Source organism: Rana temporaria, chromosome 3 (genome assembly GCF_905171775.1).
Source record: "Rana temporaria chromosome 3, aRanTem1.1, whole genome shotgun sequence".
Taxonomy (NCBI): domain Eukaryota; kingdom Metazoa; phylum Chordata; class Amphibia; order Anura; family Ranidae; genus Rana; species Rana temporaria.
The window spans coordinates 135,467,550-135,494,710 of NC_053491.1; the positions used below are offsets into that span (position 1 = coordinate 135,467,550).

The following is a 27,161-nucleotide window of genomic DNA, read 5'->3' on the forward strand; positions in this document are numbered from 1 at the left end:
AAGCAAAGACTATTGCATTAATGATCGCATGTTTAAGCTAGAGGAAGGAGAAAATGTATAGTGGAAAATGCTTGGAAAATACGATTAGAATGGATGCAGTGATCATTCTAATGCCGCGTACACATGATCATGAAAAAAACGTTTTTAAAAAAATGTCATTTAAAATGATCGTGTGTGGGCTTCACATAATTTTTCGGGTTCTGAAAAACAATATTTATTTTTTTCGAATATGCTGCATTTTTCAACGACGTTTTGAACAATGTCATTTTTCGGGTTGTAAAAAATGATCGTGTGTGGGCTAAAACTACGTTAAAAACCCACGCATGCTCAGAAGCAAGTTATGAGACGGGAGCGCTCATTCTGGTAAAACTACCGTTCGTAATGGAGTAGGCACATTCAACAGACAGAAAAGCGCGAATCGTCTTTTACTAACAGGAAATCAGCTAAAGCAGCCCCAAGGGTGGCGTCATCCGCATGGAACTTCCCCTTTATAGTGCCGTTGTACGTGTCGTACGTCACTGCGCTTTGTTAGAGCATTTTTTTAAAACCATGGTGTGTGGGCAACGTCGTTTTAATGATGAAGTTGGAAAAAACAAAGATTTTTTCTACATGCCGAAAAACGTCATTTTTTTCATGCCGAAAAATGATCGTGTGTATGCGGCATAAGGCATTAACAAATGCACAAAAATATATATAGAATTTATACAATGACTGGCTTTAACTACACCTGATTTTTCACACTTCCAAGATGACAGTTCAAGAACATGAACTATCATGAGATTTTGCCTCCTAAAGACCTATTTATGAAAATTGCTGCAAAAACACTGCAGTTAGAGCCCATTCACACAGGTCCGACTTGGGATCCGACTTCAGGTTGCCCCTAGTCGCCTTAAGTCGCGCTGCATGAAGAAAATAATGTAAGTGAATGGAGCCGTCTTAATGTACACTACTGCAGTCGCTCCGACTTGAAAAAAGGTTCCTGTACTACTTCAATCCGACTTGAAGTCGCCTCCAAGTCGGATCCCCGTTCACAGTGAGGCAACTTTACAGCAAGACCGGGCCCCGCTGGTAAAAGAGCTGAAAGAAGACAGCGGTGGTGCCCGGCAGAAGGGAGAATTTGGAAGACTCCCGAAGTCGCAAGATGACCCCCGGAGCTGCCTAATAAACTACTTTAAAAACCTGTCTAGTGTGATTTTATTCTTGACACTTTTTATTAGGTGATTTGGTAGGGGTACGTTGCCCCATATTTATAAACATAGGGTGGGGGGCCAGGATCTGGGGGCCCTCTTGCCCCAAAGCACCTACCCCCCCATGTTGAGGGCATGCCGCCTGGTATGGTTCAGGAGGGGGGAGTTCGCTCGCCCCCACCCCCTTTTCTGACCGGTCGGTCTGCGTGCTCGGATAAGGGTCTGGTATGGATTTGGGGGGACCCCCACACATTTTTTTCAGCATAAGGGTTCCCATTGAAATGCAGACCAGACCTAAGGGCTTGGCATGCTCCCAAAGGGCAAACCCATGCCGTTTTTTTATTTAAAATTTGGCATGGAGTTTCCCTGTGGGAGGGGCTTGCCTTAGAACTTCCTGTAAAGTTGCCTCACTGTGAACGGGGGATCCAACTTGGAGGCGACTTCAAGTCGCCCCAAGTTGCGTTGTGATTCAAACTCAAGTCGTGTTCAAGTTGCCTCCCAAAGTCGTGCTGAAAGTCGTGTTGCCCCTGTGTGAATGGGCTCTCAGCTACAGAATATCAGCGTTGTTTGTTTCCATCTTTAAAGTTGATAAATAATGGTCACTGTCAAGTAACAGTCCTACATTTTCTCCAGTTTTCTGTTCCTGTTTTTATTAATCAGTCACATTTAGTACACAAATGTAAAAAGACAGAAGGTGCAATCAGTGCAAAAAATCTAATAAAATCAAATAAACTAAAATACACCCACCAAATGCAAGCTGGACACTAAAGAATTTTCACAGAATTCAAATAGCAATGGTAAATATGGATATAAGTGCAGCCCAAAAACAATTAATAAAATAAATAATAACAACAGAAAGAATAATGATGATAAATCTAAAAGCAGTGAGAGAGACAAAATAGCAGTCCAGAGAGACGATAAACAGCCAGTTCCACAAGTTCTTTCACTAGTGCTGAAACAGTCCACAATAACGTGACAATCCCTCCACCTTGGGTCTAACTAATCACTCTCACCTTATAGCATGGACCCTTAACCCTCCTGGCGGTATCCCCGAGCGTGACTCGGGGTTGATTTTTTCTACCAAAATCGGTAACCCCGAGTCACGCTCGGGGTAGATATGCAGAGCCTGCAGCGCGCGCTGGCTTACCTTCTCTTGGATACAGCGATGTCACTACACTGTGTGAGCGAGCGGGACCTCGCTCGATTCACACAGCGTCCTCCTGTGCCGCCGATCTCCGTTCCCTGCGACGTTACGACGCACGGGAGCGGAGATCGGCGCCAAATTAAAAAAAGTTAACAAACACTATACATACAGTATACTGTAATCTTATAGATTACAGTACTGTATGTAAAAAAAACACACCCCCCTTGTCCCTAGTGGTCTGCCCAGTGTCCTACATGTCATTGTATATAATAAAAACCTTTCTTTCTGCCTGAAAACTGTAGATTGTCCATAGCAACCAAAAGTGTATTTTTATGTCAAAAATGGTTTTAGATCAGCTAGAAAACAGCGATAATAAATTATAATCACTTGCAGAATTGTGCGATAGCGATTTGCGGGGAAATTCGTCATAACAAAATAAAAATAATGACAGCAACAATTCTGCAACTGAGCAAATTTCAGTGATTTTGAGTTGATTACATTATTGAATAATTGTTATTTTAATTATATTATTACTTGCTATAATTATTTATAATTATTTATTATATTATAATTTAAAATTTTGTTTTAAAAAAAATACCCGGGATGCCTATTAGATTCTTGTTTGGTCAGATTTAAGTGAGTTATTCCTAAGAATTACAGGCCTACAGTATAAAACGCCAAATTTCCTTGCAAATAATTGTACCGCTTTCAGCATGTTTTTTCAGAAAGAATCATACCTCCAGGGAGGTTAAGAAAACATGTGGTCATGCAAGCGGGTATCCAAAAGGGTTAACACAGACTATAAACTTCTCTCACGTCTCCTTAAATCTCAGCAAGGACGCCAGGTCATGGGTAGAAAGAAAACATCTAAGTGCTCACCGCTTAAGTAATATAATTTATTTTTGTGTTTAAACACAAACTACTCACATAGAGATGATTAAAATACAGCATGTCTGTATTACTTCCGTAGGGCAGCAGCGTGTGACGTCATACATAGCTCCTCCCCGTACGTGTTACGTTCAATCATAACTTCCTCAGCGGGGCAGAGCTTTTCTTTCTACCCATGACCTGACGTCCTTGCTGAGATTTAAGGAGTAGTGAGAGAAGTTTATGGTCTGTGTTAACCATTTTTGACACCCGCTTGCATGACCACCTGTTTGCTCAGGGGTCCATGCTATAAGGTGAGAGTGATTAGTTAGACCAGAGGTGGAGGGAATGTCATGTTATTGTGGACTGTTTCAGCACTGGTGAAAGAACTTGTGGAACTGGCTGTTTATCATCTCTCTGGACTGCTATTTCATCTCTCTCACTGCTTTTAGATTTATCATCATTATTTGTTCTGTTGTTATTATTTATTATATTAATTGTTTTTGCACTGCACTTATATCCATATTTAACATTTAATACACAGAACTCCAACTTTCTGTCCATGCGATACAATGCAAAACAGACAGCACGTATGCTGAGAACACAATTTTTATCTACAAATATTATTACTATAATCCTACATACCACAGCTGGAGCAAAGCACAGGACTACTGCAGGTTAGATATAATATTTGTTGCATACTCACTCTATTTGTTTTGTTGGCTGAAACATTACATTGACCTGTAATCTTTTAGCAAAGTGCATTGTAAACCCGGTTATCTGAAAAAGAAACATATTAAGTGCATGAGACTGGCATATCAGCACAGAAATAAGACTGTAAAATAGCAAGACTTTGTTACTGTTGATTACTATGGAAAAAAGATCAAGTCTTTTCTTGTTTCTTAAAGTCATAAAACCCACAACAGAACTAACCATTCTTTTATTGCATAGCTTTATTTAATATATAGATCACAGTATAAACTGCACGCTGCGCAGTGCATTTTGCACTCTGTTTGGGCAAAACGTTGCCCAATCAGGGCACAGTATAAGCTGGTTGTTAAGGAGCAGGCCGCAGCGTCCTTCACAACCGATGAGTCATCAGCTGTCAATGAGCTTCCCCCCCACTGAAAACTGAAAAAAAAATGCTGTAAAATGTTTTTTTTTTAATAAAAAAAAACTGTGTGGGGTTCCCCCAAAATCCATACATCCCCATAACTGTGGCCGGTGGTTGTGGCGATCTGCGGACAGAGGAATCTGGAAACCCCCTTTAACAAGCATGCACATCAGAGGGGGGTGGTGCCACCAGGTGACGTAGCCAGGTGACATAGCCAGGTAGCCCCACCCCTTACGTATATCAGAACTGTCAAATGACTTAGTCTGCAGTAGGCAGCCAGCCTTCATGTCGGTGAATTTAAAATAAACAGTATTCTGCGCAGACATATAAAACACACACACATAAAACCACAATTGCAAGCTGACACTTAGGTTAATTCAAGATAATACCTTATATGAACAGAAAAATACAGACTAGTGCAGCCGAAAAAATTTATAATCTAAAAATGACTAAACTGTTCATATAATCATCCAAGGATGTCAATTGGAATGGCAGCCCATATAAAATCATCCAAGGGTATCACTTCAAGCACATGGATAAATAACTTCTCCAAGTGATCTTGCAGAGAAAACAATGTAGGGTGAGTGAGGTCCCTCCACCACACATACTTCTAGCCTCTCACCTCATAGATTCAACCTGAATCAGGCCACTGAACCTTAAACCCACTCCTGGGGTGATGATGTAAATCAGTAAAGATGTTGATCTCTCACAACATATGATAAAAGAGAGGAAGGGAACAAAATAGTGCTCTCTGTATAATATAATTTAATGAACGAAAGAAATAATACAATCTACTTACAAAAGGTTGCACTCACAAACGAGTGCCGATAAAGCAAGCATATACAGTTGTTTTTAACCTAGAAGATGGCCGCGGGCGACGTACAATGTGACGCTTTCCCCGTACGCATTAGGCGGGGACTTCTTCAGCGTGGGGTCGGTGAAAGAATCTTTTATTTCTTTTTGGGTGCCGCAGGTGGCATGATTAACAATGTATTTACATTGGGGGGCATTGTTATTTATCTTTTAATAAAGGAATTGTGAAAAACTGTGTGTGTGTTTTTTTTATAACTTTTTGACACTTTTTTGGTAAATGCCCATGGATGATGGTGGCAAGCTTACTGAGGAAAAACAGGAAGTGAGAAATTCAGACAAAGAGAAAAACCATTTAGAAGGGAAATTGAAGGAAAAGATAAGTGAACCAACAATGCACTAGCTTAAAGGAACCTATTTAGAAAATAAAAAAACAACCCCTTTTATCCCTTAATGCAACCTCTCAGTGGCCCTTTAGTTATTTCCATTTTGAACGTTGCATCTGAATTTACTTTAACTGGTCTGTTATATTCGTGATGCCTTTTCTCAATAAACACATTTACAATAAACAAAAACTCCTGTAGTGAAATGCAGGCAGTCATTTATCGGGTTGTTTTACTCACAGGCTCAACATCTACAAAAGTTTCATGTTCTTCTTTACTAGGATTCAGACCAGACACTTGTTCCAACAGGAAGTCACTTCCATACAAGAAGTGAGGCAGAGATAGGAATATGGGCTTACCTAGACGAAAATAAATATATATTATGCACAATGAAAATGTCATTATTGAATCATGACATCTCCCGTTGACCAAGCAAGCTATAAAGATACATTTGTTAGGCAACTACACGGCTATGTACCCATGTAACCAAATCACACAGAATTGTGATTTAAAGAAAAAATACTAATATAATGCCCATGACAGACTTCAACCTCATTTATTTTATGATTTTCGGTTAAAGCCCAACTCTGGGCACAATAGCTTTACCAGGATCAAAGCAGATATACTGTACATTACGTTTTCTCAAAAGCAACCCCCATCATGCAGGTTTTGAGGTGTTCACTTCCATTTCCTCCAGGCCATTCACAAGACACAGACCTAGGTGTCAGTTTGTGAATAGCCATTAGAAAAGGAAAGTAGAGACAGGGGGCCAGATCCACGTAGCGGATCGTAATTTTAGTCCGGCGTAGCGTATCGTAGTAACACTACGCCGCCGCAACTTTAAGAGGCAAGTGCTGTATTCACAAAGTTACGGCGGCGTAGCGTAAATCTGCTGGCGTAAGGGCGCGGAATTCAAATGTTAAAGATGTGGGCGTGTTTTATGTTAATTTTTTAACGGCGCATGCGCCGTCCGTGGGGGTATCCCAGTGCGCATGCTCGAATTTAACCCGCAACAAGCCAATGCTTAGTCTACGCAAAGCCCTATTCGCGAACGACTTACGCAAACTACGTAACATTTTCAAAATTCAACGCGGGAACGACGTCCATACTTAACATAGGATACGCCTCATATAGCAGGGGTAACCATACGCCGAAAAAAGCCTTACGGAAACGACGTAAAAAAATGCGCCGGCCGGACGTACGTTCGTGGATCGCCGTATCTAGCTAATTTGCATACTCGACGCGAAAATCAACGGAAACGCCACCTAGCGGCCAGCGTAAATATGCACCTTAGATCCGACGGCTTACTAAGACGTACGCCAGTCGGATCTAGCCCAGCTTCGGGCGTATCTTGTTTTGTGGATACAATACAAATATACGCCGGAGCAAACTAGAAGTTACGCGGCGTATCAATAGATACGCCAGCGTAATTTCTTTGTGGATCTGGCCCTGGATCTTAGCACTTGGGTCTATGAGACCTGCATCACTTACATCTGAATGACCTGGAAGAACATCTGAGTGGCCTGGAAGTACAGGGCAGCAGCTGTACTAATCTTGGCATGTAAAAAGGCAGAAAAAAGCCTGCATGATAAGGGATTGTTTTTGAGGCAAAGGGATGTATGACTAATTTAACGCTGGTAAGGTGATTGTGCCTGAATTGGACTTGTAAGTTGGGCTTTAAATAAATTGTAGAAAATTATAGCAATACATTGACTTACTGAAGAGACAGTTACAGTTGATCCAGTCAGAGCCGTCTTTAATATGGATTGGACCCTGGGCAAACATTTGCTTGGGCCCCCCCCCCCCCCCCCCCTGCCTATGAAATTTAGCTCTCCACCCCAACATCTCAAAAAACAAACACACATAGAATAAAAAAAAAAAGGAAGTTGACAGGCTGCAGAGACAAAACTGCGCCCCCCTGAATATTGCGCCCGGGAAGCCGTACCGGCTGCCCCCCCCCCCACGCTACTGCATGTAGCATTTTAAAATTTCAGTGGCCTTGAAATCCACCCTGCTTTTGCACCATGCGACTTACCTGCAGTTCCTGCACTGGCAAGCTTTCTGCGTTTTTAGGTATGTGGGCCATGCATTTAAAAACACAGTGCGTTTGCATGACACAGTTAACGCAAATGCACTGTGTTTTTAAATGCATGGCCCACATACCTAAAAATGCAGCAAGCTTGCCAGTGAAGATACTGCAGGTAAGTCGCATGGTGCAAAAGCAGGATGGATTTCAAGGCCACCGAAATTTTAAAATGCTGCATGCACCTTATTTTTCTTCGGGAAACGTAGGCATATCAGCCCATTCAAATGAATAGGATGCTGTGCCTTTGGAAATGTGGCCCCCAACCTGCATACATGTTAATCAGGCCTAAAGTAGGCCCATTAAGCAGTGTCTGGTCTGGTGGTGGCCCAGGCCATGCAAATAAATCCTTCTGGACACAGCCACAGCCTGGACTAGTCAGGATTTACTAACTAATTGTCTGTATTAACTACCTATATGGGGAGCAGGAGCCTAGGGAGGAGAAAGACCTACCTTGTCCGGTCCTGGCCAACTCAGCTCGCTCTGATCAGTGGCTGCCTGAGCTGCCTAACTCACAGGAGCACTCTGCTTCGGCTCCACTGCGCAGTCCGACTCCTACCTCCCCAAGGCCCCCCGCCGTGTAGCGCACACACCATTCACGGCAAGGGGCGGGGTCAGAGCGTCAGTGGAGCTCAAGGCCCCGCCCACTCCCCTCTCCTCGCTAGAGAAAATATTCAGCAGCAGAGACTGCACAGTGCGCCGATGCCAGGGCCGGCCGGGTGCCGGCTTCTGTGCACAGAAAGTGCAGTCAGGCGACCGCGGCTTAAGGAGCAGCTCTGCTTAAATTGGGCCCCTAAAGATTGACAGGGCCCTGGGCAGCTACCCCTTTTGCCCTGCGGTAAAGACAGCTATGGATCCAGTGCTATTTTTAAATGCAACATTTTACACATGCACATTCAAAAACAGAGGTTTGGGCCCCTGGATATGAAATGCATTGTTTTTTACATGTCAAACTTACCACCTTGGCAAGCTCGAAGGTCCAACACACCAGCACCTGTACAGTTTCTGGATAGCACTTGATCAGTGCAAAAGCAATGATTTTCTGGATTGGTGACGGGTGAGGCAAGAGCCGCGGTTGGCACTACAAATCGATACAGTTTAATTCCCTTCTGCATATATTCAGTTTCAAATAATCCATATATGGATCTATAGATGGGGTAAATGAATAATATATTATTAACATTTATAATAGGTACTCTTAAACTTCAGAGGAGCAGCTAAATAGATGAGTTAACAATGCATTTAAACCAGTTGCAGGCTCTGGGCTTGCTAGATACGCCAACAAAAATGTCATCAGTGTACACAGGGCATGTCTAGTACATCCAGCCGATTACACAGAGAAGGTCCAGCTAGAGCTGTTAAAAAAAGCTGTATGACAATGTTTTCAACAACATTGCTCAGCCGCAAATACAGAAAGATACAAAGAAACATGGTTACATTTTGTATCTTTCTGTTCATTCATCTACAGCAGGGATATGCAATTAGCAGACCTTCAGCTGTTGCAGCTGTTGCAGAACTACAAGTCCCATGAGGCATAGCAAGACTCTGACAGCCACAAGCATGACACCCAGAGGCAGAAGCATGATGGGACTTGTAGTTTTGCAATAGCTGGAGGTCTGCTAATTGTCTATCCCTGATATACAGGGTTGAACTTCGATCTGCAGATGAAGTTAGTTAAAAAAAAACTAACAAGTTAAACAACCTAAAATGTTCCTTTGCGTAACGCCTTCTTAACCCTTATGCCGCGTACACACGATAATTTTTCAGGGTTGTAAATAAACTACGTTTTTCAGGCTCTAGAAAAAACAACGTTTTTTTCAACTTGATCATTAAAACGGCCTTGCCTACACACGATCATGAAAAAAAAATACCCTAGCAAAGCGTGGTGATGTACAACACGTACAACGGCACTATAAAGGGGAAGTTCCATGCATGCGGATGGCGCCATCCTTTGGGCTGCTTTAGCTGATTTCATATTAGTAAAAGACAATTTGCGCTTTTCTGTCTGTTACAGCGTGATGAATGTGCTTACTCCATTACGAACGGTAGTTTTACCAGAACGAGCGCTCCCATCTCATAACTTGCTTCTGAGCATGTACGGGTTTTTCACGTCGTTAAAGCCCACAAACGACCATTTTTTACAACCCGAAAAACGACAACGTTTAAAACGTCGTGAAAAAATAGAGCATGTTCGAAAAAAAAATTGCCAGTTTTTCAAAACCCGAAAAATGCTCTGAAGCCCACTTATGATCGTTTTAAATGACATTTTAAAAAAACTTATTTTTTTACAACACGAAAAACATTTGTGTGTACGCGGCATTAGACCCCATACACACTATTAGATTGAAGATAAAAATCTGCAGACAGATTTACCAAAACCATGTAGTGCAAGGGCCTGCCTACTTACATACAAATTGAAACTCTTATGTCTCGTACACACTATCGCGATTTCCGACAAGAAAACTGCGTTTTTTTTCAGCAGGAAAACGGCTGAAACTTGTCTTGCAAACACACGGTCACATCAATCTTGGATGAATTTCCGAATGTCTAGAACGTGGTGACGTACAACATGTACGACGAGCCGAGATCAATGAAGTTCTTCTGCCTGATTCTGAAAATGCACGTTTTTTTGGGCGTCTTAATTGCATACAGACGATCGCGATTTCCTGTCACGAAAATTGAGATCATGCTCTCAATCTTTTTTTGGCCGGAATTCTCACAGAAAAAGTGCGATGGAGCATACACACGGTCAGAATTTGCGACAAAAAGCTCACATCACACTTTTCTCTTCGGAATCATGATCGTGTTTACGAGGCATCAATATTATATGGTTTTGGTAAATCTGAATACAAAAATCTGCAGAAAATCGAATAGTGTGCATGGGGCATAAGGGATGATTTACTACAGATTTCAGAAAGCCTACTTGGCAACGTAAAGCTGTATGCACTTTAGGCACCAAATCATTAGCAGAAGAATAAAACATAACTTTGGATGATTGGCACGAGCATTACTCAACTTTGCTAAGTGAACATTCTCTACTGTTTTAGTTAATAAGTCGCACTGATAAGCTACACTGTATTAGGGTGGAGAAATTGTCTATAAATTAGCACTTGGTTATTTTTTTTTTAGCTAAATGATGCCTAACATGAAGTAAATAAAAAATAAAACCTTACCTGCAGATTTCAGATGAAAAGAAATATAAAGGTTTCTTTTTATTAACGGATGGAGGAAATGAAGCTGCATCTGTTATACAAAAAATGCTAATATTAATTTTGTTGTAAACATTATTTAATACAGCCCAGTGGCAGTTAATTAGGTGAGATTTATCTTCTGTTTCTAGGATCTCTAGGACTCTAGGAATGTGGCCATAAACAGGCAGCTCTCTTGACAACAATGTGAAGTGGGAGTTCTGCACACGTTTACTCAAACTGTATGCCTACCAAACCAGCCACAGTGCTTTTTCCCAGCACAATCAGTAAGCGGCTTTGCATAGCACAATACTTGTGTAAAAGATTTGTGATTTTCTTTGTGGAGAAAAGCAAACAAACAATCTGCAGATGTTTGCAAAGATTTTCCAGCCTATCAAAAGGTCTCTACATGAATTAAAGCTGAATTATAGGCACATATAAAAGGCACATATTTATGCAGCTCAATTTTTTTTTGTTTAATGCAAGCGGTTTATTCGATTTATTTTCATTTATTTGTAAAAACAGGTTTCTGAATTTGACCTGGTATCATCAGGGCGGGATAAGGGGTGGCTGCCCTGGGTACAGTGGTTTCTTGTAGGGATGAGGGTGCCTTCCTTATCTTACAAAGCTGATAGGAGTAGTGACAACAGCAGTGATTTTGACAAGCTAGTGACTGTTGGGCATAGGAACCCCTAAGCTTGCACATCATGAACAGGGGAGGGGGAAACTGTTTGGCATCTTTTTCCTCAGCTCTGTATAGCAGGGCTGGTGTTTAAAATTAAGTAGCACTACAATGATCCAGGGAAGATAAGTTATTTAGCTTCCCTTGCTAAGCAACTCAGAGAGGCCACACCTGGTAGCTGGGCAAGAGATCTGAAGCCAAGTGAGCCAAATTAAAGTGGTTGTAAACCCTTACAGACCACTTTTACCTACAGGTAAGCCTAGATCATGGGTCTTCAAACTATGGCCCTCCAGTTGTTCAGGAACTATAATTCCAATCATGCCTAGTCATGTCTGTGAATGTCTGAGTTTTACAATGCCTCATGGGATGTGTAGTTCTGCAACAACTGGAGGGCCGTAGTTTGAGGATCCCTGGCCTAGTTTAAGGCTTACCTGTAGTTGCAAGAAATATCTCCTAAACCTGCACGGTTTAGGAGATATTTGCAAAAGACATGCACCGATATTTACGGCCCACTGAGAGTGCCGCTTCTAACAGAGGGCGCCTACAGCCTCCCTGTCATTATTATCATATCCTCCACAAAGTCCAGCTCCGATCTGCCCTAGGACCCAACAGCCATGCTCCAGTACTGGGCTTCCACTTTGCCTTCCACAGTTCACACCCCTCTGTTCTCATTGGCTGGGGAGAAGCTGTGAGCCATTTCCTGAATGGAGAGGAGCACAGGATGAAAACAGCCCAGGATGGGGAAGTATCTGTGCTGTGTACTTGCAACATGGAATGGTAACCAGTGGCAGTTTGTCTATAGAGGGTGCTGGAGCGCCGTCCCCTTTGGATCTCTCACCGCACTGATTCATGCATTGCTTTAGGTATTGAAATTTCCTTTTAAATTTGGCTGTTAGTGAACATATAAAAACCCAAATTTATCCGAAGTTACGAATTATCTGAAATAACGAATGCCGTATCTAAACAACTGGAACGTAACTAATTAATAATAATAAATAACAATAATAATAATAATAATAATAATAATAATAAAAAGGTTATTATGTTATTATTATTTAATTTGTTTTGTTCCATTTGTTTAGATGGGGCATTCGTTTTTTCTGATAATTTGTAACTTTGGATAAATTTGTATTCGTTACGTTCACTAACAGCCAAATTTGAAAGGAAATTCCAATCCCTATGATTTAATAGTTAGTTATTATTAGCTAGTTAGTTATTCTTTTTCGAATTTTCAGATTTTCTTTCTTATTTTTGAATTTATGAACTTACGAATTGTGATCATAACAAATGACCCGAAAAACCGGAAAAAAAAAGACAAAAACGAATGTAACAAAAACAAACATTTTTTTCGACAGTGCACATGTGCACTGATTTCAGTCCTGTGTAGTGTGGAGGGGAGGAGCAGTGACCTGTCAGGGGTCCCTGTGCTTTGATTCTTCAGTGTGGAACCCTGTCCTCTGGTGTAAGGAGGAACTCTGGGAGCCCAAAACTATTAGGCCCCGTACAGACGGGCAAACATGTACGATGAAACCGGTCCGCCGGACCGTTTTCAGCGTACATGTCTGCCTGGAGATATCTGTTTGATTGCTGTACACACCATCATACAGAAATCCGCGCACACTCGATACGCGTTGATGAGACCGCGCCATCGCCGTGACGATGACGCGGCGACGTGCGCGGCCCTGGCAGTTCAATGCTTCCACGCATGCGTCAAAGTCATTAGACGAATGCGAGGGATGGCGGCCGCTCGGACATGTACGGTACAGACGACCAAACATGTCCGACGGACAGGATTCCAGCGGGCATGTTTCTAAACATGTTTAGAAATATTTGCCCGCTCGAAAAAGGCCCGGCGGGCAAATGTAAGCTGGAATCCTGTCCGCTCGGCTGTACAGACGACCGAACATGTCTGCTGAAACTGGTCCGCGGACCAGTTTCAGCAGACATGTTCGGTCATCTGTACGGGGCCTTAAGCCACTTTGAGTTTCTTGGCGCACGGTGGGTGTATCTGCAAGCACGGTGGAAGTGGTGGGTGGTAGTGAGGGGGACCCAGGTCGACTTTTGCATCAGGGCCCACAAGCTTCAAGCTACGCCTTTGCACCAAACACTTCTGTGCTTGCCACAACAAAAAGAAAAGACTGGTGGTTCCTCATTGGCAAAACATGGTGTTTCCCTTTATTTATCAAAGAAGAAGTGCAGTACTTATAAAGCATAAATTATATCCAACTAATAATATTGTGCATAAAGTGCATGTATATCCAACAAGTGATAGAGATTTACGTATATCACATGTGTATTACATCAAAAATGTATGTATCAGAATGAAAAACAAATCACACTAGATAATCGCACCAATAATAAAAGTGCTCAGAAAAGCGTCTGAAAGGTTCTGGTCCTTTAAATAGCCAACGGGTAGGGCTCCACTTGATAAGTTTTGTGTGTATGTAAAATATTGTTTCTATGGTTGTTTTTATGGATGTACTGCAATACAAACAAATACTACACTATATACTTTTCTGGCTCCAATGGGTGTGCATTTACCTAACAGGATGGATGTTTGGCAGCACTTTATACTTGGAAGGTGGATTACGATAATAGGCTAATATCTATTAGGCCCATTTTACACTGGGGCAGTATGTGCAGTGGCAGTATAGCGTCGCTATTTATAACGTCGGAATTGCCGCTGAATTGCGGCGGTATTCGGCCGCTAGCGGTGCAGTACTAACCCCTCTGCAGAGGCGCATTGACAGCGGTATTACTGCGGTGTCCCATTGTTTTCAATGGGAGGGAGCGGTATACACACCGCTCCAAAGATGCTGCTTGCAGGATATTTTTTTTTCTCCCACCAGCGCATCGCCTCAGTGTGAAAGCCCTCGGGCTTTCACATTAAGAATGCTGGGGCAGGAGTATTTCAGGCGTTATTTATGTGCTATTTTTAGCGCTAAAACATCTGAAATACTCCTCAGTGTGAAAGGGACCTTAGTCTTCTGGTGAGTGCATGGTGATGGAGGATTTGCACCAGCGGATGAGTGTATGTATCACACACTTTTCCTTTTGTATACTACATCAAGGCACTTTATGGTTGGCAACTTGGAGCGATAGCCACATTTTAGGATTATTTTATTTTGGACTACTTAAAAGGAGCAGCACCTTTTCTAAGCGCTTTTATTACTGGTTTTAGTGTGATATATTCTTCATTCTGATATATATTTTTGATGTAATACACATGTGATATAAGTCTCCAGCATTTGTTAGATATACATGCACTTTATGCAAAATATTATTTGTGAGGTATAACTTCACTTCCTTTTTGATTTATTGCTTTAGGGTGGTCACCTATTTAGTGTGAGTTGCTCTTTTTGTTTTTGCGTGTTTACTGTTTCTTTTTTTTATTATAAGTTTCATTTATTTATGTCTGCACCTTTCCCCTTCTGCTCCAAAAAACAAACAAAAACATTTTACATCAGAGTCAGCATTTTTTGCTTTTAAGAATTTTTTTGCAAAAACTGATTGAACGTAATTACACACACCTGTACCATTTATCATGTCACAGTAGATATCATCCCAGTATGAGAGATTACTGAAAAAGAAACATTCATTTAAGTATGATTTGTAACTTGAACAAAACATGGGAAAATAATTAAATAAAGTTTATAGTAAACCTTTGTTTGTTAACATTGTGCGCAATACATTGGCATGCAGCCCCCTAATACTTACTTGATTTTCTGCTGCTGTCAATCACAATCAGTCAGCCAATCAGGAGAGAAAGGGGGTGGGGCCAGGTAGCGACTCCGTGTCTGAATGGACACAGGGAGCTGTCACTCAGCTTGGGTGCCCCCATAGCAAGCTGCTTGCTCTGGAAGCACTCGTCAGGAGGGAGGGGCCAGGATCACTGAAGAGGGACCCGAGAATAGGAGCATCTGGGCTGCTCCGTGTAAATTCAACTGCATATAGAGCAGGTAAGTATAACTTATTTGTTAATTTGAAAGCAAAAAAAAAAAAGAGACTTTACAATCACTTTAAACCTATCATGCATTTATACTGTATATATATATATATATATATATATATATATATATATATATATATATATTATGTACAAGGAACATTTGTCTAGGAGAGTCCTGGTAGCAGTGTTAATTTTGTCAACTAAAATATTTTCCCAGATGAAATTACCATTATTTTAGCCAACAAAAATATGACTAAAACAATTCAGATGATTAATGATTATATAATAATATCCGCGCAAAATGGAAAAAAAATGGCTGCTGACCCCCTTACAAGTGTCCTAAGATAGGAACCAGAAAAAATAATAAAGAATGTGTAATAGAGGTAGTGGGGCTGCCTATGGGCTACAAGAGCGTCAGCACCTTACGGCACACTAGGTGACGTATCACCGCACTCCTAGCGTACTGTGTGAATATTGTGCGGCCCTTAGGCTGTGTATGAGATTTAACCTCCCACAAAATCAAAATAAGGCGTGAATAAAATGAAAAGGGCTGCGTAGTAGTGTTAAAGTGCAATGTTCTAATAAGTAAACAATCCCTTAACTACTGTATAAATACAGGAGCATAATTTGCAAAAGGTTCACAAAAACAGCTAGGCTGAAAAATATTTCATGATTTTTCAGCCTAGCTGTTTTTGTGAACCTTTTGATCTCCAGAGTTGTTACTTTGGAGACATTCCCTGGCACCGCCGGTTTTCAGTCCCATTATGATTCCCTGTGAATGCACGCCAGGCATTGGCTCTTGGAGGTGCATCTCTGGGACTCCCTTCCCCCACAGTTCTTGCCCTGTTTTGTATATCACTGGGCATCTGTCTATTCCCTTTGTGCCTCTATACACTGCTTTCCCTCTTCCAAAATGGCGGCATCGGCGCTTCCGGTTGAGGCGCGCGGATGCCGCTATTGGTGGTTGGAGGAGGGTTTTTTTTCATCGAAGAGAATCTACTTGTGTTTGTGGTTTCCATGGACGCGGTGGGGGAGTTTCTCCTTCTTCCACGTCCATGTACCACGGGGTTCTCTCAGTGCATAGAGCCTGGGTGAGACTCGGTGACTGGCGCGGCTCATGAGGTGGGCGGTACCACGCCACCCTTCATGTTGCAGCTCATACAGTGATTGGTGCGACCCGCAAAGCGAGCGGGACCGCACTTTGATTGTCATGTGACGCATCCCTCATACATAAGGACACCGGGAGACTGTATGGCATCTTTCCTTCTCCCCAGCAGGTTGGCTGTGGAACTTTTTGTCCTTAGAGGACCTTATGTGTGCAGCCTTTGCGGAAATATTGGATGGAGATTCCTATACATCTTTTTGGGATCTAAGTTTTCATCTTAGGTAAGCAGTATCCCTTTTAGGATGCATATATATCCAGATGCATCTCTGCCTTTCAATATCAATGGGCTATTTTCATACTACCCTTCTCCTTAGATACAATATGACGCCATGGATATTGGATCCTTGTTCCTAGTCTCTGATGAGACGGTTGGGTGACCCATTATCTGATCAGAGTGGTGTTTTGGATTGGGAGACTCTTTTTGACAGCGCGGAGACTGCTGGGGGTTTTAATGCATACACACAGGCATTTAATGAAGTGAGTTCTGTTATTGATATTTTTGTATGATTCTATATTGGATATGATTAGTTTTATTCTATTCAATTTATTTTTCTTTATCTAGATACAATAAGACACAATATGATATCCCTGAAGAAGATCATTTTGTAATGACTGTTTTGAAACGCGTTGGGTAAGCCACTTTTTCTCATTAACCCCCAAGGGAAAGTTTGTATTGTGGCATTGTGTCTTCTTGCTTATTTATATGTCTGTTATCTTGTTTTTATATAAAATTGTATTGTTGTGAATTTGTTCTACTATTTTGTAAAGTAAATATATTTTTATATATTTTTTTGATTATTATTAGTTGCCCACATAATCCCAACCCTAGAGGTTTTCATTTTCGCAATTTCCAAGGGATGATGGCAACCACATGGTCATTGGTTTAGGCTGGTTTATCTATAGTATATGTTCATACCTTAATACCATAAATAATAATGATAATAATAATTAATGTTATTACATTTTTAGTCCAGGAGTATATAATGAGTTTGGCAATTTTAAGGAAATGTTTAAGCCCCTGTTCACACCAGTGCGACTTGCAAAGTCGGAATCAGTGTGAAAGGGGCCCTAATAATGCATTACAATTTAACTAACCCATTCGATTTTAGTCGACTAAAATCCCCAGTCCATTTTAGTAGACTAAAATCGAATGGGTTAGTTAAATTGTAATGCATTATTAAAGGAGTTGTAAAGGAAAAAATGTTTTTGCCTAAAATTAATGTTTGCAAGACAGACAGAATAGTGTAATGATTCTGTTAAAAAAACGAGTAAATACCTATTAAATTCCTTCATGTATATCACCTACGGCGTTCTAGTTTCTGTTCTCTCATTCACTTCCTGGTTTGCGGCGCTCGTTCATGTGAGAACTACATTTCCCAGTATGCATTGCGGCACGCCCAGTAATTCACACCACCTAGAAGTCTCTAACAAGTAGAGAGCGTCCTGCCACACAGATGTAGTTCCCAGGAGGGGGCAAGCACGTCACTGATCACCGCAGTAAAGCCTCCCATCACAGTGGTGAGTAATAATGAGACAAGCAGGAAGTGAACAGAACAGAGAAGAAATAGAGCAACTTCTAAGCAAAAACGAACAATGAGGAAGTGAAAAGAGGAATGTCTGCAGGTAAAGGATGCTTATTATGAAAAAAAAAAATCCTTTACAACCCCTTTACTAAAATGAAAACAATTTAGATGACTAAAATACGACTAAAACTAAAATGGAATTTTGATCAAAAGACTTTGACGTAAACTAAATAAAAATTTGTCGTCAAAATTAACACTGCCTGGCAGGGATGATTTCAGAAGAAAGGGTGTGCTGGAATGTGGAAGTAGTAAGTATTTACCAGGGCCGGCTGCACTATGGGGGGATTTATTACATGATAAGATCACTAAAACCGAATGTGTCCCTAAAGTGATAACGTTTTTTTTTTTTCTTTAAAAAAATAACAAAAATGTTATACTTACCTCCTCTGTGCAGTTGGTTTAGCACAGAGCAGCCTGCATCCTCCTCTTCTTGGGTCTCTTTGCTGCTCCTAGTTCCTCCCTCCTTTGAGTGGCCCTCAGCCAGCAGCTTGCTACAGGGGTCACCCAAGCCGAGTCAGAGTATCCATTCAGACATCCCAGCCTTATGCCGCGTACACACGGTCGTTTTTTGTGATGAAATAAAACTACGTTTTTTACCATGAAACAAAACAACGTTTTTCAAACTTCATTTTAAAAAACGACGTTGCCTACATACCATTTTTTCAAAATGCTCTAGCAAAGCGCTGTTACGTACAACACGTACGACGGCACTCTGTTCCATTCAAGCTCCGTCTCATAACTTGCTTCTGAGCATGCGTGGGTTTAAAACGTTGTTTAAAACGTCGTTTTAGCCCACACACGATAATTTTTTATGACACAAAAAACAACATTTTGAAAAATTTAAGCATGTTCTAATTTTTTTTTTGTCGTTTTTCAGAAGACATAAAACTACGTTTTCCCCACACATGGTCATTTTAAATGACGTTTTTAAAAATTTCTTTTTTTTTCATCACAAAAAACGTCCGTGTGTACGTGGCATTAGTCTGTAGGGCTCAATATGAAGTTGGCCCACCCTTTGCAGCTATAACAGCTTCAACTCTTCTGGGAAAGCTGTCCACAAGGTTTAGGAGTGTGTCTATGAGAATGTTTGACCATTCTTCCAGAAGCACATTTGTGAGGTCAGGCACTGATGTTGGACGTGAAGGCATGGCTCACAGTCTCCACTCTAATTCATCCCAAAGGTGTTCTATCGGGTTGAGGTCAGGACTCTGTGCAGGTCAGTCATGTTTTTCCACCCCAAACTCGCTCATCCATGTCTTTATGGACCTTACTTTGTGCATTGGTGCGCAGTCATGTTGAAACAGAAAGGGGCCATCCCTAAACTGTTCCCACAAAGTTGGGAGCATGAAATTTCCCAAAATGTCTTGGTATGCCGACGTCTTAAGAATTCCCTTCACAGGAACTAAGGGGCCAATTCCAACCCCTAAAAAATAGGGGTTTGCATTGTGTGTCTGTGTGTGCCACACTAAGCATGGACAACAGAAAGAAGAGAAGAGAACTGTCTGAGGACTTGAGAACCAAAATTGTGGAAAAATATCAACAATCTCAAGGTTACAAGTCCATCTCCAGAGATCTAGATTTGCCTTTGTCCACAGTGCGCAACATTATCAAGAAGTTTGCAACCCATGGCACTGTAGCTAATCTCTCTGGGGTTGACGGAAGAGAAAATGTGATGAAAGGTTGCAATGCAGGATAGTCCGGATGGTGGATAAGCAGCCCCAAACAAGTTCCAAAGAAATTCAAGCTGTCCTGCAGGCTCAGGGAGCATCAGTGTCAGCACAAAATATCTGTCGACATTTAAAAAAAATTAAACACTATGGCAGGAGAGCCAGGAGGACCCCACTGCTGACACAGAATCATAAAAAAGCAAGACTACAGTTTGCCAAAATGTACTTGAGTAAGGCAAAATCCTTCTGGGAAAACATCTTGTGGACAGATGAGACCAAGATAGAGCTTTTTGGTAAAGCACATCATTCTACTGTTTACCAAAAACGGAATGAGGCCTACAAAGAAAAGAACACAGTACCTACAGTGAAATATGGTGGAGGTTCAATGATGTTTTGGGGTTGTTTTGCTGCTTCTGGCACTGGGTGCCTTGAATGTGTGCAAGGCATCATGAAATCTGAGGATTACCAATGGATTTTGGGTCGCACTGTAGAGCCCAGTGTCAGAAAGCTGGGTTTGCGTCCGAGATCTTGGGTCTTCCAGCAGGACAATGACTCCAAACATACGTCAAAAAGCACCCAGAAATGGATGGCAACAAAGCGCTGTAGAGTTCTAAAGTGGCCAGCAATGAGCCCAGATCTAAATCCCATTGAACACCTGTGGAGAGATCTTAAAATTGCTGTTGGGAAAAGGCGACCTTCCAATAAGAGAGACCTGGAGCAGTTTGCAAAGGAAGAGTGGTCCAAAATTCCGGGTGAGAGGCGTAAGAAGCTTATTGATGGTTATAGGAAGCGACTGATTTCAGTTATTTTTTCCAAAGGGTGTGCAACCAAATATTAAGTTAAGGGTGACAAGAATTTTGACCAGACCATTTTTGGAGTTTTGTGTGACATTATGTCCAATTTGTTTTTTTTTCCTTCCTTTTTTTGTTTTGTTCCAATACACACAAAGGGAATAAACATTTGTATAGCAAAAGATGTGTTACTGCAATACTTTTCTGTGAGAAATACCTGATTTTCTGGAAAAATGTCTGGGGTGTCAACAATTTCGGCCATGACTGTGTGTGTGTGTATATATATATATATATATATATATATATATATATATATATATATATATATATATATATATATATATATATATATACATAACCTGAAGTTTAGCTAAAAAAAATCCTACAGCGTTTGTGGCATCACTTACCTGTAATGAAGTATGGCCATGTTGTGCAGGCTGCTGAATTCTGTAGAACTTTTCATTACAGGGATGCCCTACTTAGAATGAACATTTCCTGTCTCTTCAGGGTCTGCAATAGTTAACAGCTTCAAGCAGAACAACTTATGGTGCAAAGGGGACACACCCCTCCTTCTTCCTCCTCAGTGAGACAAGTTATTTCATTGATTACACTTGTAGCACTATCTGTGAATATGGAATAGTCTGATCAGACACAGGATTCTCTCCCCCACACACAGACAGGTCTCATGGGTCATCTGTAATACTGTTCTGCCTGAAGACCCAAAATTGTTAACTTTTGCTGTGTCAGAAGTTTAGAGAGGAAGAGGACAGGCACTCCTGCAATGAAGATTTCTTCAGGATCCTGCTGCCTGCACAATGTGGGATATCCTTCATTACAGGTAGGAGATGTGACTGAAGCTTTAAGGTACCTTACTTTATCAGTCCTATAACAGTCTAACAATATAGTTGTTCATTAAGCTTCACAAAAGTGACAGATCTACCGGTAGTAGCAAACAAAGCAAACAATACTACAATATTTACCTTGATCCCTTATATGTGGTAATTATGGATACTCTACTGATATCATTCTTGCCATTATACACTGTGTAAGGCCCGTCCATTGTTCCATTGTACTGCAGGTAAGAAACTATAGTTAGTTCAAACATTAAAGCAATCATTGCTATTTTTAGAAGACAAAAAAACAACACACACTGAAAATATATTGTAACAAGAACTTAAAGTGAAGCTCCACCCAAAAGGGGAAACTCTGCTTGTTTGCTGCCCTGGTTTTGACAGGTACCCGCTCCCACTTCTGGGTGACTTTGCCCTGGCGAAGTCACACGGAAGTTTGGCCCTCTCTTCCTTCCCCCCGCAACCAGGCCATTCACAAAGAGCAGCACGCTTCACACATGCACAGTAGGGAGCGGCTTTACTGTCGGTTTCCCTTACAAGAAATGGTGGCGGCATCACCCAAGAGATGGATTCCTGGACAGATAAGTGTCCTAATATTAAAAGTCAGCAGCTACAGTCCTCTTCACAGTGTGCACCCAAAGCTACCTGAATACAATTGCTGGTGGTCTCATACTAATACCACAGGCAGGGATCTGCAAGTATTTTCACTTGGTGTACTGTGTCCTCTGCACAGTGTGCACCTAAAGCTACCTGACTACAATTGCTGGTGTTCTCATACTAATACCACAGGCAGGGATCTGCAAGTATTTTCACTTGGTGTACTGTGTCCGCTGCACAGTGTGCAACTAAAGCTAACTGAAGACAATTGCTGGTGTTCTCTTACTAATAATACTACAGGCAGGCAGTTGATTCTGCTAGCTGCAGTATAATCAGTATATATATACATTCCAGCTTTGTGCAGCTACATCACCCTGCTGGCCATTAGTATGTCTGGAAGGACAACAAGAAGAGGCAGACAGTCACGATCCGATAAAAGAGGGCAAGCAAGCTCTGCATCTAGAGGCAACAGTGCTGGTCGTGGACACGGTGCATCCTCATCAGCAAGTGGCCATGGGATACGCTTGTCCTTTTTTTCGCCAGCTGGCCATGCTGAGCCACAACATGCCGAAGACTTGGTAGAGTGGATGACCAAGCCATCCTCATCCTCCTCATCCTCTCTCACCCAGGATCAGGGTACTTTGTGTGGCAAAGCAGCTGCCAACGCGGCCTCTTCCCTCTGCTCAATGGCATCACTCACTCCTTCCCTAGCCCACCATGTCCTCCTGAGGAGTCCCTCGAACTGTTTGACCACAGTGTTGGGTACATGCTGCAGGAGGATGTGGAGCGTTTTGAAGGCTCCGATGATGGTACCCAGCTAGAGGAAGGCAGTAACTTGAGTCCAGAGAGAGGGGGTGCCCAAGAAGGACAGCAATCTGGCAGTCATGTTCCCCCAGCTGCATCATACTGCCAGGTTTGCTCCAGTGATGAGGAGGGAGGGGATAAGGTCACTGACTCCACATGGGTGCCTGATAGGAGAGAGGAGGAGGAGGCACCAATGAGGCATGATGCCCTCCAGGGGCCAGCTTAAGGGCAGCACACCGACTGCATCACACCGCAGAGCTCTGCATGTGCAGGGCGCAGCTGTCTCTCCGCGTTATTCCAAAAGTTCTTTGGTGTGGTTTTTGAGACGAGTGCATCAGATCGCACTGCTGCAGGGACCAGACATTACATTAAAGCCACAAGCAGTTTAAATGACTTTTGTCCTATAGAAATGTCATTTTGTGCAGGGACAGTTCTAGAAACGGGAAAAATATATTAATAAAAATGCCATAAAACTATCCCCTATTTTGTAGATGATATAACTTTTGCGCAAACCAATCAAAAAAGCATATTGCAATTTTTTCAATTTTCAAAAAAACATTTGTCATTGGGACAGAAAGTGAGGTGAAATTTTCTGAACAGCAAAACAAATGTTACAGGGGTAATAACCCTTCCCTATGTTTTCCAAAAAGCTTAAAAATAGATTTGTTGGCTGGAGCTACACTTTAAAAATGTACCAGTTCAAAATTACAAACAGATTCTACTTAAAGGGGTGGTTCACCCTAAAAACTACTTTTTTTTATTAGACTGGCCCCCCACATTACAATACGATTAAGGCTATTATTATTTTTTTGATGCTGTACATACCTTTGTACAGCATATTCACCCGTTGCTTCGGGGTTGCGAGTCCCGCGGGAGTGGGCGTTCCTAACATGTCTGTGATTGACATTTTGACCAAAAACGAGCTCCCCCCGTCGCGTAAGCTGCGTCACGATTGGCGAAAGGAGCTGAACGGCAATGCGCATGTGCAGTATAGCGCCGACTCGCCGTTCGGCTCCTTTCGCCAACCGTGACACGGCTTACGCGACGGGGGGAAGCGTTTTTGGTCAAAATGTCAATCACAGACATGTTAGGAACGCCCACTCCCGCGGGACTCGCAACCCCGAAGCAACGGGTGAATATGCTGTACAAAGGTATGTACAGCATCAAAAAAAAAAATAATAGCCTTAATCGTATTGTAATGTGGGGGGCCAGTCTAATAAAAAAAAGTAGTTTTTAGGGTGAACCACCCCTTTAACAACAAACCTATAGTCCCTGTCTTGTTTGCACCGCCTGTATACTACTGTTCAGAGTATATAGTATATTTACAAGAAAACGCCTTTCCTTTTTTTAAGTTGGTTGTGGGGTTCCCCTTAATATCCATACAAGACCCAAAGGGGCTGGTAATGGGCTGGGGGGGGGGGGTACCCATGGCATTTTTATCAATGATTTTCATCCATATTGCAGGGACCAGACATTACATTAAAGCCGCAAGCAGTTTAAATGACTTTTGTCCTATAGAAATGTCATTTTGTGCAGGGGCAGTTCTAGAAACGGGAAACACGTGCCAGTTCACAGGCATACTATAGACACCCAGCAGGTACGATATTTAAAGGAATATTTCACTTTTTTTTTTCACTTTAAGCATCATTAAAATTAGGGTTGTCCAGATACCGATACCAGTATCGGTATCGGGACCGATACCGAGTATTAGCGGGAGTACTCGTACTCGCGCAAATACCCCCGATACCTAAATAGAATACTTTTCCCCCCCCTTTCCCCCCCCCCCCGCCGCTGCCGCCGCATCGCGCCGCCGCATCGAGGGACATTGCTGCATATGTGAGGGACATGGCTAGAGGGACATTGCTGCATATGTGAGGGACATGGCTGCATATGTGAGGGACATGGCTAGAGGGACATGGCTGCATGTGTGAGGGACATGGCTAGAGGGACATTGCTGCATATGTGAGGGACATGGCTAGAGGGACATGGCTGCATATGTGAGGGACATGGCTGCATATGTGAGGGACATGGCTGCATATGTGAGGGACATGGCTAGAGGGACATGGCTGCATATGTGAGGGACATGGCTAGAGGGACATGGCTGCATATGTGAGGGACATGGCTGCATATGTGAGGGACATGGCTAGAGGGACATGGCTGCATATGTGAGGGACATGGCTAGAGGGACATGACTGCATATGTGGGGGACATGGCTGCATTTGGGGACACATTTAAAAAAAGTATCGGTATTCGGTATCGGCGAGTACTTGAAAAAAAGTATCGGTACTTGTACTCGGTCCTAAAAAAGTGGTGTGATACATTTGCCTATATGTCTCAGTTTACTGCTCCCTGCTAGCCAGGTTATTGATGTGCTAATGTCCCCTCACTATTTCTAAAGGTTAATTGATCTATTGTGTTGTGTGAAGGAGAGCTGGGTTTAAGTGGCTTGTGTTAATTATTCTGATTGCTTCATTGTGGTAATTATCTCTCTATATGCGGGGTCGAGCGGTCTGGTTGATGTATTCAGTACAGCTAGTGCTCAGCGTCATTGATGTCATTGTCTAAAGAAAATGTGTTTCAGCATCGGCCCCGTCGTGTCTACCTAGTCATCTGTATGGAAGCCCCAGTGTGAGGGGGGCGGAGATTTGTCATTGTAACAGTTTTGGAAATGACATATAAGCTGTGTGTGTTATAACATTAAAGTCTGTGTTGTTCAAGCAGTAAGCTTGTCTCATGTGTGGCTTTCTGGGCGATTCCAGGGATATCCCTCCTCGTGGAATATTGGGGTGATTTTCGTTATGGGAAGAAGGGAACGTTGACGGGGATATCATACCGTCACAATTGGTTGGTAGCAGTGGGATTTTTCCCTTCTATTCCCCTTCACACCCGGATTCCAAGCAGACACTGGAAGAACTACTGGAAGTTCGTGGAAGGATTGCTAGCAACAAAACCAAGCGGGTCATCATAGCAGAATCAATGGAGCTAGACCAGGAGGACGGGATTGCAGCAACGCCAGCAGTACAAGAGATGGAGACACCAGTGATTCAGGAGGAGGAATCGCCAGCCAACAAGCTAATGAGAGAGAAGCTAGCGTGGTTCGGCCCGAACCCAACGCCAGATGTGGTACTAAAAGTGATGGACCTGTTAGTAAACGCAGAGCTACAGAAGGATAAACAAATAAGAGACGCAGAGCTACAGAAGGATAAAGAAATAAGAGACGCAGAGCTACAGAAGGATAAACACATAAGAGACGCGGAGCTACAGAAGGATAAACAAATAAGGGACGCAGAACTACAGAAGGATAAACAAATGAGGGACGCAGAACTACAGTTAAAACTGGCAGCAGTCCAACAAGCAGCCGCACCTTCTCCAAACAGTGAGTACAGCACAGCAGACGCAAGGAAGATTCCGTTTAGCGCTTTTAAAGCTTTTGATGAAAAGGACTGTGAGATTGATAACTTCCTGGCGGATTTTGAGCGACAATGTAACCTGCACCGAATAGCTAGAGGAGACTGGGTTGCAATATTGTCAGGCAAACTGTCAGGCAAAGCTTCTGATGCTTTCCGGACCGTGCCAGATCAGGATATTCATAGCTACGCCCGGGTTAAAGAAGTGCTCCTGGCTCGTTATGCAGTAACCCCAGAGTCCCACCGACAGAAGTTCAGGGACTCACGCAAAACCACGAAAGACTCTTATGCGGAATGGGCATGCCAATTGTCCCGGTCGGCCTCTAACTGGGCTAACAGCAGCCAGGCCACCACCGCAGAGGACATTTTGCAACTAATGCTCCTGGAGCAATTTTACAATCACATCCAGACGGACGTCAAAGATTGGGTGAGAGATCGCAGGCCCATGACTCTACCAGAGGCCGCGAAGTTGGCGGATGAATATGCAGATACTCGCAAGACGAACCAGGTCACACCACAGGAACAACCTCCACCACAAACGGTGCCCTCACACCCACCAACCGCTAGATACCAACCTCCTAACAGACCGGTGACATCTAGCCCTCGCTATCATCGCCAGGAGGGCAACGAACAACGCTGCTTCCGGTGCAAACAGCTGGGTCACTTCAAGCAGAATTGCCCCATGAATGACAACACCAGGTCAAATTGGTCTCAACCTGGGTACCGCCCACCAGCAGCAGCCCATTGTGTAGACTCGGCTTGGGATCCAAAGGAGCTGGGTCAGGAAGAACCATTGGGCACCCCTTACGAAGCCCTCATGGTACAATCTGTTATTACGGACAACAGGGAACACCATTGTCAGCTGGTCATGGGCGACAGCCCTGAGCCG

The 27,161-nt window shown here is 42.6% G+C and overlaps 1 protein-coding gene across 1 annotated transcript in view; it reads right to left on the reverse strand.

The window, feature by feature from the left end:
- The window catches only part of CD36 (CD36 molecule), a 72,695-nt gene that overhangs the window by 15,726 nt on the left and 29,808 nt on the right, over nucleotides 1-27,161 (reverse strand). The window contains exons 5-10 of the mRNA XM_040343454.1: nucleotides 21,594-21,685; nucleotides 14,989-15,038; nucleotides 10,762-10,831; nucleotides 8,547-8,734; nucleotides 5,746-5,864; nucleotides 3,905-3,978 (exon numbers count right to left, since the gene is read on the reverse strand). Of these exons, the coding sequence (XP_040199388.1) occupies nucleotides 3,905-3,978; nucleotides 5,746-5,864; nucleotides 8,547-8,734; nucleotides 10,762-10,831; nucleotides 14,989-15,038; nucleotides 21,594-21,685 (593 nt within the window). The remainder of the gene's footprint in view (nucleotides 1-3,904; nucleotides 3,979-5,745; nucleotides 5,865-8,546; nucleotides 8,735-10,761; nucleotides 10,832-14,988; nucleotides 15,039-21,593; nucleotides 21,686-27,161) is intronic.